This window comes from Ursus maritimus, unplaced genomic scaffold, assembly GCF_017311325.1.
Source record: "Ursus maritimus isolate PB19 unplaced genomic scaffold, ASM1731132v1 scaffold_1, whole genome shotgun sequence".
Lineage (NCBI taxonomy): Eukaryota > Metazoa > Chordata > Mammalia > Carnivora > Ursidae > Ursus > Ursus maritimus.
In genome coordinates, this window is record NW_024423343.1 from 50,424,804 (window position 1) to 50,439,141 (window position 14,338).

The window sequence follows — 14,338 nt, forward strand, 5'->3', positions numbered from 1 at the left end:
CCCCCCCCCCCCCCCCCCCCCCCGCCCCAGACCTCAGAATTCCTGGGTTGGTACTGGAGACATCGAGGAGGAAGGAACTAAGAACATGTTGGTGCGTGGCATCTCTAGCTTCTGATCCCTCGGTGTGAGAAGTTGGATCTTTTCTGGAAGGATGTGTAAAAACTAACAAAACAGGAATCCTACACCACAACAATCCTTCCAGGGTAGAGTGACCGGACTCAGTGACAGCACGCTATTTCTCCCACCATTTTAGGGAATGCCTGTGATCTACTCATGCTTGTGTTGTAAACCTTTGTGTTACTGAAGTGCATATCTTGGTGGCACGGCGTTAGGTGGCAGAGAGGAAACAAATGTGCGAGAACACGGAGGTCCTACATTCCCCCCACTGCTCTGCAATCATGTTACAACTGAAGGAACCAAAGAGGTTCTAAAAGTAAACTTCAGCTTGACATTAAAGTTTAATTAAGACTTGTGGAAGAGCTGCCTAGAAATAGACATTTATAAAATATTCTGGCTTGAAACCAAAGCATTAGTCACTGAGCACCTTTGGGAAAGAAGTTGGCACTTAGACAAGCAACAGAAGGTGAGAGCACTGCATAAACAGCTAGGTTCCAAGACAACAGCAAATTAAGGAGAAAACACAGTGTTCACATTTCAGCAGCCAGACTCCCGGTTTATTTTCCATTTTTAAGCTATTTTGCCACATTACCATAATTACGATTCTACTTTTTTCAATATATGTCTTACTGTATCTTGATTCATTAACAAGGTGCCGTCAGAAAGATACCCACCAGCTTTTTACGTGAGATGGAAGAAAGGACCAGGTGCACATCTGGAAGTGCGACAAGGCTGAACCGAAGCTTTCCCCGGGAATCATGGTTCATTCTTCATTAAAACATGCATAATGCACGCTTGAAATTTACAAAGCAGCCCAGAATCCACATAATTTAAACAAATCAAGGTACTGTGTACATACAGAATCATAACTTAATAAGTGAAAGAGGAAGAATAGAAAAATGATGGATTTCGGCAGCAGGCTCCATGTTTTCCCTAAGTGAACAATATTGTTTTATTTTGCAAGAAATTCTTCCCATGTCTCAGGATAATGAATGTAGTTTGCTTTGATAAGATGAATTAGGGCTTCACAGCTAACATGCTTTTAATCAAGATGCTAGAACAAAATATAATGCAAACGGAGATGTACCTGTGTCAAGGTACGGGAGTCATTTCTTTGACAAAAAACTAGCCTGCAGCAGGTGGCTTGCAGGCCCATCTGAAATCATGTCCTCTTTTTGCTACTGACTTCAGGGAAAAAGAAAATACTGGAAAATTCTCATCAACTAGAATATGTCAGTTAACTGACATTTAAGGAGACTGCACTTCAATAAAGGCGGACTCCTTGAGGTCCCGAGGAGTAGAGCAGGAGAACATAGATTGGAAGATACAATTAGTAATTAGCATGTTTTAATGTATGAAGGATATAATTCATCTTTCAAGACTCTGAGATCAATGAGGCATATATTCCTACCATCTCCACTTTAAACATGGGTAATTTTGATAGACTTGCTCTTGTGGGCACAAACAGCATAGTGGCAGATATCGCACATTGCTCGCTGTCTACCCAACAGTAGTTTCCCTTCTCAGCTGCTAAAAGAACCCCAGATTATTCAGGCAGAAGGCAGGACTCCCTAGCTGTTGCAGAAGAGAAGCCCCTCATTCAGCTTCAGGGAATGAATTATGATTGACCTACGATAATTCAGGGATGAGCACGTGACAAGGTCTTGTAAATCAGAGTAAGAGGTCTGCTAAGGTGCTTCCCTTCCTAGAAGGCAGCCTCAGGCGGACACAGAATTTTGCTCTTGCCCCTTTTCTTTTGTTGGGAACCTTGATGCTGCTACAGCCTTTGGAGAACTATGAGGGAAAAGCCAAGAAAACTGGAAAGATAACCACGCATGTCCAGATTTTGGCAGCTGCCCGTTAAGCCTGTAGCCACCTCCTGCTTATTACACATAATTATTATTATTTAAGTCATGATTCATCAAGTATTGTTACCTGCAGTTAAGAGCAGTCCTAACTGATAAAGGACACACTTGCCCAGGAAAAGCCTACGCAGCTTCCACGGGGCGCATGACTGCGGTAGAGAAGGGAAGTAGTGTCGTCTAGATCAGTCATCTCTAAGAAAGCCTTGATTTTAAACTGCCCACGCACGTGATGGCTAATACCTGCTATTACGTCTGTAATCTTGATAAAATCATATTTGCTCATCTTCATTCTGTTGTGCAAGCCCATTTGATCGGGGCTGACCGTCCTGAGGATTTAGACATTCAGGAAGCAGCCGAAGTTAACGAGCACCTGCGACAGTGTGCGCATGCGCTGCTCAGTTTGCTGTGGGCAGTCCGTTACGGATGTTCTCAGGAACTAGTGTTCTTTGCTGAGGAAATGCATTGACCTGCAGCAGGTCTGCAGCTCAGAGGCACATGCATGCCATTAGTGCCAGTGGCGTTACAACCAGGAGAATGTACAGAGCCAGCGTAACACGTGCTTACCGCTCCCGAGCAGGGAGAGAGGGCTTCTATGTGGGAGAGGCATATTTTTCTCTGATCGAGTACAATTTATTACAAGGCAGAACAGTGTGTCAGAACCCTTCACTGTGGGCCTCAAGATTGATGAAGAGAATTTTCATGTGAAAATTCCTCAAATAAGTTATCATTCACCTAACAGAGATAGCCTGTAACTTCCCTAGTCGATGCAAAAACATGTGGGACCTACACATTTCACTGGCACCCGTGCCATTTCAAACCTCACAAAGCGGCCAACTACTGACCCAGTCCATCAGCGGCTTTCTTGGGACCGAAAGAAACTCTGGAGAAACAACCAGTCCACATGCAGAAAATGTTTAGGATTCAGTGGCAGTATTTCATTTTACGGCCACACTAAAACTTTTTTTCCTTAAATCATGGTCTACCCATATCCCAATAACAATGTTACCAAGAATAACTTTGACGAACCCTCGTGTATTTCAGGCTTTGTGCTATGCACATGGTTTGCAGTATTGCATTTCATCTTTGAAACAGCCTTATGGAGTAGGTACTATTGTACCTTATCAATGAGGAAAGAGGCTTAAGGAAGTCAAAGGCTTCTCTAAAAAGGTCATTCAGCTAGTAAATGGTAGATAAACTTGAACCAGGTTAGCTTGACTCTAGATCTGAAACTTCACCACCACCACATTGCAACCCAGATTTTAGTTTGATAAAAACCACTCAGAGCCCTACTGATGCTGAGCATGTCTGGCCTGGTGCCCATAGATTCTGTTCTGGATGGTCTGGGGCCTAGAAAACTGCATTTCTATTAAGCATTTCAGGTGATTCTCATGAAGGAGACTCAAAGACCACACCTTCAGAGACAATGCCTTCCCCACCACTGGCTGCTGTTTAAAATCATATTTCTTGAAGTCTGTCAAATCCATTATCACTTCAAAGTAAAAAGAAATGTAAAGTAGGTAACAATTTCTTACTGTGAGAAAATACGTACTGAAAACAAATAATTTCATATCTTATTAAGACGTAATTTCATTCTTCAGGAAAGAACTATTCTTACTAATATTTGCACATCAACTTCAATGTCCCATTTTTTTTCATAGGCCACTGCAGTTGCAGAGAAAGATGACAAAGGGGACAGTGGGAGTGTCTGATTTAAGAAAATGAAAACACTATTTATAGCTTAGATAAGCTTTCACCCACACAGCTCTTATCAAAGGCCTGTGACAGCAAAAACACCAAGAAAACTAAGCATGTGAGGAAGAAAATAAATACATGAATGGGAAGGTTGTAAATTATTCATCTAATGACTCAACAAAGGCACCACACTCCGTGCTGGGACACAAAGTAGTTAGTAGTCATTGGTTTTGGGTTCTCTGAGCAGCCAATCTGGATAATTTAAGTGTAAAGTCCAATTATAAATCAAATAGGTTAGGGCTTCTTGGCGCTCAACTGTGGATGCTCAAGGCTATGTTGGCATTGCCTAAGTGAGAAGAATTAATTTGTTCTCTGCCATATGTGATCCCGCCCCGGCAGGGTGCTCAACACTGTTTGTCAACCTTTTTACTCATTCCTATCCCGTTTATCTTAACAGCTATTTTGAATCTTTTCCCATTCCCTTCAAGTTCCCAAATCCATCCTCAAAGCCCTCACTTTCCATATATTAACTCGCTTTTTATCCTGGTCATCCCTGAATTCTCTATATTTCCTTTCTTGCCAAACTGAGATTTCTTCATCTATGTCAAGCACCTTTTTTTTTTTCATAGTTTCTTACCTCAAGGTAAAGAGAATCTTAACTTCTGTCTAAGGCTAACTCCTCCATCCGAGTCCGATCCCAGTTTATGTTGTTTCCTTAGAACCTTGTTCCATTCTCAGCAAACAACCATTAGTCACCTACAGCATTCCCAGCACTGTGCTGGGCCCTGGGAACACTAAGATGAAAAGACAGAAACCTGTCTTGATGCAGCTCACAGGAGAGTGTGGAGACAGACAATAATGGTGGTGAGGGTAGGTGCAATGGGACCAGGGCCAGAGACAAAGACAAACAGCTGAGATTTATAAGACAAATGAGAGTTAATGAGGTAGATAAGTGGAAGGAACAAAGAGATTAGAGGCTTGGGAAGCAGGCGTAGCCAAACAACTCCAAGTATTCTGCCATCGATGGGGAAAAAAGTCCCGTGGCATGGTTGAGAATGAGCATTAAGGAGTTTAGATTTTAAGTTTTAATGAGCCCATGGAGCCTTGTTATCAGAATGTATGATAGAAAGCTCACACTCTGGAAATACCACAGTCGAGGAATTAGAATAATGTAAAATCAGAGGTGAGAAGCCCAGAAAGTGGGAAAGCCTCGTGACCCAGGTACGATATTGAGCACCTGGTTTGCAGCAAGAGCCAGAGAGAGCGTGAGAGAGTGAGCGAGTGCAAGCGAGCGTGAGAGAGGCAGGCACGATGGATATATAAAATACACCTGTAGCGGTAGTATCGCAGAACTCAGGAATCTACTGTATGTCAGGGATAAGAAAGAGAAAACGCAGGTTGAGCTCCAGGTTGTTGGCTCTGGTGACTAATGGTTGTGTCACCGGTGGATAGTGACTGGGCACCCAAGAGGACATGTCTAACGGACAGCTCCATGTGTGGGCGTGGAACTCTGAGATATGATTTGAGCATCAGCAGTGTAGACAGGCCAGGTGAGGTCACAGCTGTGGGCATGATTACCCAGCGAAAATAGGGGGGTGTGAGAAAGGGGTGAGAAGACTTAAAGTATCTTCTTGGGAAGCCAAGAGAGCCAAAATCAAAGATCCTCAAAACACAACTGAGAAAGAGCTAGAGAAGTCGGAGGGGAACGCGAGTTTGATGTCGATGTGGAGCTTAAAGCAAAGGATGGGCAAGAGGCGAAGTGAGCAGCTGCCAGACCCTTCGGAGGCGGGCTCTGGTCGAGTCTGAAGAACGCGCCCTCACTTGAAGCGCACTTCCCTCTTCTCTTTAGTCTTCTCTCTGCCTTTGACCCTCACACACGTTCGTGTCTTCCCATGATTAAATAAATAACACATTTCATCGCTACATAAAAATTCTCCAGTGGAACCTACTCGTCCCCAGGATATTCTTTTTCCCTTTCAACACGGACTGTCACTTGGCTACTGCTGCAATGAAATTTCCACTTTAAAAGTTGCCAGGGACATCCTTTTCTCACCAGTCACATTTTAAATGCCAATTCCCGTGACCTTTCCTCAGCCATTATGCTATCTGATCTCTCTACAAAATTTTACTATATTAAGTCCCTTTTCTATATTTTCCATTGGCTCTTTCACTATGGATTTGGTTTTCCTGGTTCTCTGAGGATATCAGTTTCCCCCAGAGACTCCCTATTCTTGTTAAAATTGTTAAATAAAACTGTCCCCTCCCCAACTTGATCCTTAGTTGTTTTCTCTGTGAAATTCACATTTCCACACATTCCCCACCCCCAGTCCCTGCATGCTCACAAACTGCGAACGTGTAGACGACTTCCAAATACAATCCTGAGCTAGATTTTCAAGTGGAAAACTGCATACAGAAATCCCACCAAATTAAACATGCCCCAATTTAAACTTGTGTCCTTTATATCCTCGGCTCCCCAAAATAGTTTCCCATTTTCCTGTCCTGTCACTGACGCCTCCTTCCCCTCTTTCACTCCCTGTACCCTATCAGACCCTCAACCTCAGTATGGATTCTCTCTCTCTGGTCATTTTCCACATCTTCTCACTAGCACGCAGACCAATTTCAAAATAGGATATTTAGATTATCTAATATCTAATCTAATCTATGATATATATCATATTAGATATAGGATACAAAATTGCAATGGCTTATTTCCCATAATATAGTAACAGCAGCCAACATTTATCTGATTTTCATTGTGTGCTGAGGAGACATTTTTCTTAGCATGATACACGTGTTTTCTTTTTACTATTCCCTCTTCTGTGAATTTAGACAAGGAAGGTGGTTTATTCCCTTTCAAATGTTGTCATACACATTTAGCAATTACTTTTGTTTTGTACTTCAGTCTGACTTATGTAACCAGTTTTGGGATGATAAAAAAACTAAGCATTATATGTTAGTGAACGTTAGCTCATTTTGCCACCAAAACTCTATTAATAGGCACTTACACATGTCTAAACATAACTACAATCACCTCTGAGTATCTGTGTTCTGTGAGTGACATATAAATCAATCTCTTTCAGGAGAGTGGTTTTTTTGTTTTTGTTTTTGTTTTTTTCCAATTCTTTGAATGCTGCTAAACCCTGAGGAGTACTCTCTTTAGAACCCACAAGCACACCCCCATTGCCCATCTTGGTGAGTAACAGTAAACTACACTTACTTAAAAAATCCAATTCTCGCAGAAACTTGTAAATCAGCCGAACAATTTTCATGGGCACAAAATCTTGCAAAGTGTATCTGGAAATAAAATAGGACAGTATTTTTTATGGTAGTTCAACAATCTGAGATACTTCTATTTTAAGAATAAGACATCTACGATACATGAGAAAAATGAAATAAAATTGATAATGCCTTATTTTGTCCCTTTTGAAGAGTTCGATTTGAGGATTAGTCACAGGTTTAAATGGCCACTGTAGGACTAAAGGAACTGATTCTTCCAATAGGTAAATTGAAGGCCTAAATTTGTTAAATGGAAAAAAAAATTTTGTTTCTTTTATAATGTTTATGAAAAAAATGAGTTTAACCAAACTGAGGGAAAGTTTTAAAGGTAAGTGTTTAAAACCTGTGCTACCAAGGGGCGCCTGGGTGGCACAGTGGTTAGGTGTCTGCCTTCGGCTCAGGGCGTGATCCCGGCGTTACGGGATCGAGCCCCACATCAGGCTCCTCTGCTATGAGCCTGCTTCTTCCTCTCCCACTCCCCCTGCTTGTGTTCCCTCTCTCACTGGCTGTCTCTATCTCTGTCAAATAAATAAATAAAATCTTAAAAAAAAAAACAAAAACCTGTGCTACCAAGATGTTCTTTGTGGAGTTCCTCTCAATTTTCTGGTGGTATATTTGATCCCACTTATTACGAAGAAACATGGCACTTACATTTTACAGATGGTAGGACAATGGGCTTATACTTATTGGAAACAAAGTGTAGAAATTTAGAAATTTTACTTTGAGGACACGTTGAACAAAATTAAACAACAGTCGACCCTCAGGGGTCCAGAATTTATTTAACTTGGAGCATTTTAATAGGACTCAGAGACACTAAAAGGTACATGGGAAAACCTGAGGTATAAGATAGACAAAAGAGTAGAGAGAGAGAAAAAGGAAGCTGAGGGGAATGGGTGAAAAGGGAGAGATCCTAAGAGAAATCTAAAAGTCCAAGAAGGAGCTAGGTTCACTAAGTGGAAATGACTAGCATGTTGGTAAATAGCGTGCCCGACCACAGACAGCCTCGACTCGGTGAGGCAGAAGAGAAGCGTAAATCTTTCTCCAAATGATTAGGTAGATATGATTTTTTTTCTATCACTCTTATTTATAAAGCATGGTGCTCTAAAAAATCAAAAGGTAGAATTTTATTCTAACGTAACTACCAGTTGCTAAGGTTTGGGCTTATGTACTTACAACGTTGTGTTTTTCATTATTCAACGTAGTTAAGAAGAGTTGATATTGACAACTAAATTCAACAGAAGAGAGAACACTGACGTCCACAGATAGATTTATAAGGGTATCGAGAAAAGTTGCCTTAAGTTATTATGTTCACTTGATCTAGTGTTCTAGAGTCATGATTGTAAGCTCAAACACCTTCAAGTAAATTACGAGCAGTTTGTCTAGACAGGACACGAACCAGCCCTTTGAGTGTCTCTTCTGCCTCTTACATTCCTTGTGCCTTTAGCAAATGCTTTAATGAATGTTTTCACCATGCCCCCAAACATCCTGTTGACTAGGTCTTTGTGTTGTTGGACAGTAAAAGTCCAAACAACTGGACTCCTGGGAATAAACATTTCCAGTGAAACAGAGATATTTTGGGATACATTAGAGAAGGCTGTTCACTGGTTAGAATGCAAGATGCATCTCAAAATGCAATGGATCCTGGGACAGGGCTGAAAAGCCGATAGTTGAATTTGAAAGAGAAATTGTTGTGTAACAGAAATACTTATGTTTATAGATGAGTAAAAGCCAGCAAGGGAACTTGCCTACCAAGACATGAATGACTCTGGGTAGAGTGAATGAGAGGGAGACAAAATGAGAGAGAAGGAGTCAGAAAATGAAAAAGGGCAAGAAAAACCTCATGCATGTGACTCACTGTCATTATGAGTGCTCCCTAGCAATGTATTTTCCTCATGGGCAAGGAATCAAGGAAAGAAAATTAACATCTCATGTACACGGGAAGCCATTGCTGGGACTAAATGCGTATTTTAAAATATTCAGTACAATATCCTAAAGGGAATATAAAAAATAAAGTTGGAAAATAAGACATACCATAAATCTTTATATATTAAAAAAATTATAAAAATTTTTAAAGAATTCATAAAGATAATTCATTTCCCCAGAATTATGCAATGTTTCAAAAAATAACTTAGTTACATGCACATCATGTTTTGAATAAAGGAAAATATTCTTACTGTTTTTTCAATTATGTCTTTTTCTTTCTTCTGCTGGAGAATTGGCTGAAGTGGTGGGAATTCTTCTGTACTTCGTTTACTGATGACGTGATGCCCAAGGTGGTAAGCAGCTTCAATCTGAATTGGGGTGAGGATGTCCCGCACATCTTTCTAAGGAAATTTAAAACCATAAGTTAGAAATAAAAACAATCATGTAAATTTAAATCTATCTATATCTATATCTATATCTATATCTATATCTATATCTATATCTATCTATCTATATGTAGAAAGTTCCTCCATTCCTGCATTAAAGTCAAACAACATGGAAAAGGTAAAGGAAGTGTTTACCTTTCCAACTAAATTGTTAAAATACACTGAATGTGTGTATTTTTTCACATTACAAAAGCATGCATGTTTATTAGAAAAAAAACAAGTATAAAAATTTAAAAAATCCATCCTATAATAGTTACATAGTTTTACATTTGGACATATTTTCTTTCATGATATTTTCTATGCATACTTTTTATCACTTGACATAACGTAAGAATTTTCCATTATAAACTCTTTGTAAATCACTTCAAAGTACTAATCAGCATTTTATTCTATTTAACATTTCCCTGTAGTAAACTTGTAGAAATAGGATATCTCAATTTATTCGAGTTTTTTTATGTCTCAGTAGCATTTTAATTCAATTTGATTCATTTGATTTCATATTTATTATGAAACACATCCTTTTTTTCTATTCTTTATGGAGCTTTTCCAATTATATTTTTAAGTAGGTTACCAATGGTATGTGGGAAAGTTATTTGCTTTATATATTAATCTTTTATCCTAGTCACTTAACTGTATTTTATTCGTTCTTACAATTTTTCTAAGTTTATTTTGCTTTTAACACTTCACAAAGAAAGTTCTTGAATTATTTATCAATTATACAGGAATTGTAACCATTTCGGATCCATTCTGCTATCCATTCTGCAAGACATTCTTTTAAATTTAGTATCTTACTAATTTTTACACAGCATTTCTCATTTGTAATCTTATTTATATGTGGTCAAAAACCTTTTTAATGATTTTTTTTTAAGATTTTATTTGTTTGAGGGAGGGAGAGAGAGCACAAGCAGGGAGGAGAGGGAGAAGCAGGCTCCCTGCTGAGCAGGGAGGCCCATGTGGGGCTCAATCCCAGGACCCTGAGATTAAGACCAAGAGCCTAAGGCAGCTGCTTAACTGACTGAGCCACCCAGGCATCCCTTTTTTGAATTATTTTAAAAATGTCTTGTATTCTGCCCCTAGAGAAACAGCTCTTGAGTTCATTACACTGATTTTCAATTCACATATTTTAATCTGAATTTCTATGTGTGGGCATTATTTTTTTCTTTTAAAAATATTTTCTCATGTAAATATTTTTTATTTGATTATTCACTAGCCTCCTTGATTAGAATATACCACATACTATCAAAATGATTTGCTAACGTACATATATGCACAAGCAGTAAAACAGCTGACAGGGAAGTAACTTTGAAAGCAGTTGTTCTTGAATCTCACCTCTACGGGGGTGGGGGGGAATCAGTAATGCATAAAAACATAGTACCTCTGAGCACTTAACCCAGCCCTCTCTAGACAAAAATGAGATTTTCAAAGTATACTAAACAAAATAGATGACTTTCTTTTTCTCCTTATCTAAGTAGGTGGGCAAATAAGATTTTACAGATAAAGTAATCTATGAGAATTTGTATCAGAATTCAGGAAACAATTAAATTTCATGAAATAAGACGTTGATGACAAATCTATAAAACAAGTATCTTCAGCGCCACAAAAATTAAATGTAGAAATGATCTCAGGATTTGAGAAGGCGGTTAACAATCAGTAAAGTCTATCTCCGTGGAACTATGCAGTTTTTCTTTTTTCTTTTCTTTGGATGCTAGAATTGTTACTATACTTTGATGTCTGAGCTTTACATCAGTTTGACTCTACTTTTCAAATACCCATTTCAATCTATAGGGTATGTATGTATGTATGTATGTATGTGTTTACTTAGTATTTTGTTTTTAAGTAATCTCTATACCCAACATGGGGCTTGAACTCACAACCCTGAAATCAAGAGTCACATTCTCTACCAACTGAGCCAGCCAGGCACCCTGGTTCTTCTCATTTTAAAAAAGAAATTTAACTAAGTTCCTTTGACCATTTAAAGAGACTCAAGTGTTTGCACCAGGGCTAGATATATTACCTTAAACCATAATTGATGTTTATATTTATTCAGCTCCTGAGCAGATCCAGGACTTTGTCATTAACAGAACTCCTAGTATGTAACATTAGTGGACCAGGTTTTTTATTACCTACGAACATTTTAAGATTGGAATATGGCTTAAACATTACTGCTTAAAAGAAAATAAAGAACAGATAATTTGTAAAGCTCATCAATTAGTAATCCCTAATAGGTAGGAAAAAAACTCCTATAATACAGATGATGGCTGTGCTGTAGTAACTTGATAAAAATCAATGAAGTAAATTAAGATGATTTATCACATAAAAGACTACATCTATTCTACGTCTTTATGTAAATAAAAAGTGTAATTATTTCTTTTTACATGATTTATAACTATCAATATATGTATATAGTGGTTAAAAGCAAGTGGTCTATAGGTACAGGGCTGGGGTTCAAATCTCAGGTGCAATACTTACTGCCTGTGTAACCTTAGGCAAATTACTTCATCTGTCTAGGCTCAGTTACCTCATCTGAAAATGGAAATCATGATAACTCTCATGATATCTATATCTATTATTATGAGAATTCAGTAGCAGGATGTTTGTAAAACACTTAGCAAAATGCCTGGCACTTAAGATCTCAATAGATGTTAGATATTGACTTATTATATATATGCTGCTTCAAAATATAGTTCTATCAACCAATTAAGAAATTAATGAATTCCAGTTTCTTATAAGAATTCAGGTGAACAACTGGAAGGAAAAAAAAAAAAAAAGAATCAGACCATTGCCAGTCAATGAACATTAAGTAGGAAATGAGTTAGATACCAAGTATTAGACTTGTATTAATTAATTGGTACCTGGAAGATTTGGAGCATGAATCAGTATGCGAGATCTGTTATTACTTTTCCAATCTTATACAAGGAGAGGATTTTATTAAATTACTTTATAAGTGATCATCTCAACATGAAACTTTGACCGTATAGGAATGCTACAAATCAAGGCCCAAATCCCAAGTTATCAACTTGTGAAAACGGAACAGCTTGAAGCACTGAGTATTACAATAGCAAACTGGATTAAATTATTCCCTAGGAGTAGGAGCTAGACAGCCACTGATTGTCCCTCCACATGTCCACTGTTTTAAATCTTCTCAACAAGCTTGCTTTGACCAAATCACATGTTATCTAATTCATACTAATTTTCCACAAGGTCTTCTCTACATCTGGTGTATATTACTTTCATTATCCTAATTAGCTATTAATTATGCTTTTCTCACAATATATAAAATGTACGTGCACTCTTGCAAGAACTGTATTTGACAGATATTCACACTTATTTAACTTTAACAGCTCCACCTAAAGACGAAGGCTAGAATATCAAAAATGTCTTGAAGTGACTAATTAAGTATTTGGGAGGGAAAAAGTAGATTCGTTTACAATTTTTCATTTGATGGGCATGTGCTATCTATATTAAAAATAATGAAGATTCCATGCCACATTTTTATGGACAATGACATAAAATAGGGCAACCCACAAACGTGCAAATTAGCACATGTCTGAAATTACACAAGGTCCACCTTCTTGTTTGACTTTTAAAGAAATTCATATTTATGGCCACTAGAGAACAGAGCTGTAGGCCCATGTCCTCCTACTGTGTGTATGCAGTAAAAAAACCAAAAGGGTGGAGACAGAAATGTTTATGAAGTTTACTGAATGAAACATGATATTGAGGTATAGACATTTCAACGTATCTATTCATGGGTCTGCCGTGTAGAAGGAAGACTCTGGGGATACAAAACTGAAAGTCAATACCTATGTCACATTCCATAACCCATAAATCCACACACAGTGTTGGGGGGTAAGCATTCGGATGGATGTATACACAAGTAGAGAAGAAGGAGGACCACCCAATCTACACTCAAAAGAGGATGAGAAAGTCTTACACAGAAGAATTTTAAGCAAGGAATAAGATCAGATTTATGTTTTTGAAATACGCCTCTGGTACAAATGTGGGAAATGGGTTGGGGAGGGCAAAGGGAAGACAGAGGCACAGACTGCAACTGAAGCCAGCGCCACCACTTGTAATGACAACCGCTCTAGCTAGTCAGCTTGGTCCGGGAAGTGGAGAATTGTCAACATCTGACACTACTAACATCCTGAGAAAAAATGGCACCCCAACACAGGTGCTCTAACCATAACACCAATAGAACATTCTCAGATTTCCCTTATAGAATTCTTTAAACGGCACTGAGAACACATCATCCATAAATTTTAAAACTACTCATTGATTTCTACTCATGTAATGAGTTGTATTACCTCTAAGAAGAATACAAACATGCAAAAAGTAATATCCTGTCTTCAAAAACCTTGCAGTCTAGCCAAGAATTAACATATGCTGGAATAATTAATCCATTTCTTGACTACCATAACATCAGGGTAGTAGCATAGTTTGCTTGTACTTAGATTTTCAGTAGAAATATATTCATATATGGATCAGTTCATAGTCTGCTGTGGCTAAAATATAACTGCTTTGGAGCAAATGGCACTTCATCAAGCTATGTACTTGTATAGCTTAACAATATAAACAAATATATAAAATCCAGATAAAATATACTAATCACACATACATTCATTTCTTTGAAGTTATTATTGAAAAAGATGGGTTTTAGAAGTCACCTAAAGACTTACATAACAAAATAAAATTTATTTCAGAAATCCAGAAATTTGAGAAATCAAGGGAAAGAATGAACTCATGTACTATATATATATATGTAGGCAGGTTGACTTCATGATTATACAACATGCTAAGGACACTGAACTCACTGGATCTCCAAATATCAGTGGGGACAGGCGTTCCTGATCTGAGGACTAAGCTACGTATTTCTGCCTTTTATTAGAAACAGGCAAGCAGGGTGAGAATCTTGTTACTTTGTTTGTTTCCCACTTTACCACCCCTTCTTCTTCTCAAACATCAGTGAATATTTTGATGTAGAGATTCTATCAAGATCAACCAGAAAATATCATCTAT

The 14,338-nt window shown here is 38.2% G+C and overlaps 1 protein-coding gene across 1 annotated transcript in view; it reads right to left on the minus strand.

Moving 5' to 3' along the window:
* ITGA4 (integrin subunit alpha 4) overlaps positions 1 to 14,338 on the minus strand; it is a 75,543-nt gene that overhangs the window by 18,629 nt on the left and 42,576 nt on the right. Inside the window, exons 16-17 of the mRNA XM_040643228.1 lie at positions 9,125 to 9,274; positions 6,892 to 6,968 (exon numbers count right to left, since the gene is read on the minus strand). Coding sequence (XP_040499162.1) covers positions 6,892 to 6,968; positions 9,125 to 9,274 — 227 coding nt within the window. The remainder of the gene's footprint in view (positions 1 to 6,891; positions 6,969 to 9,124; positions 9,275 to 14,338) is intronic.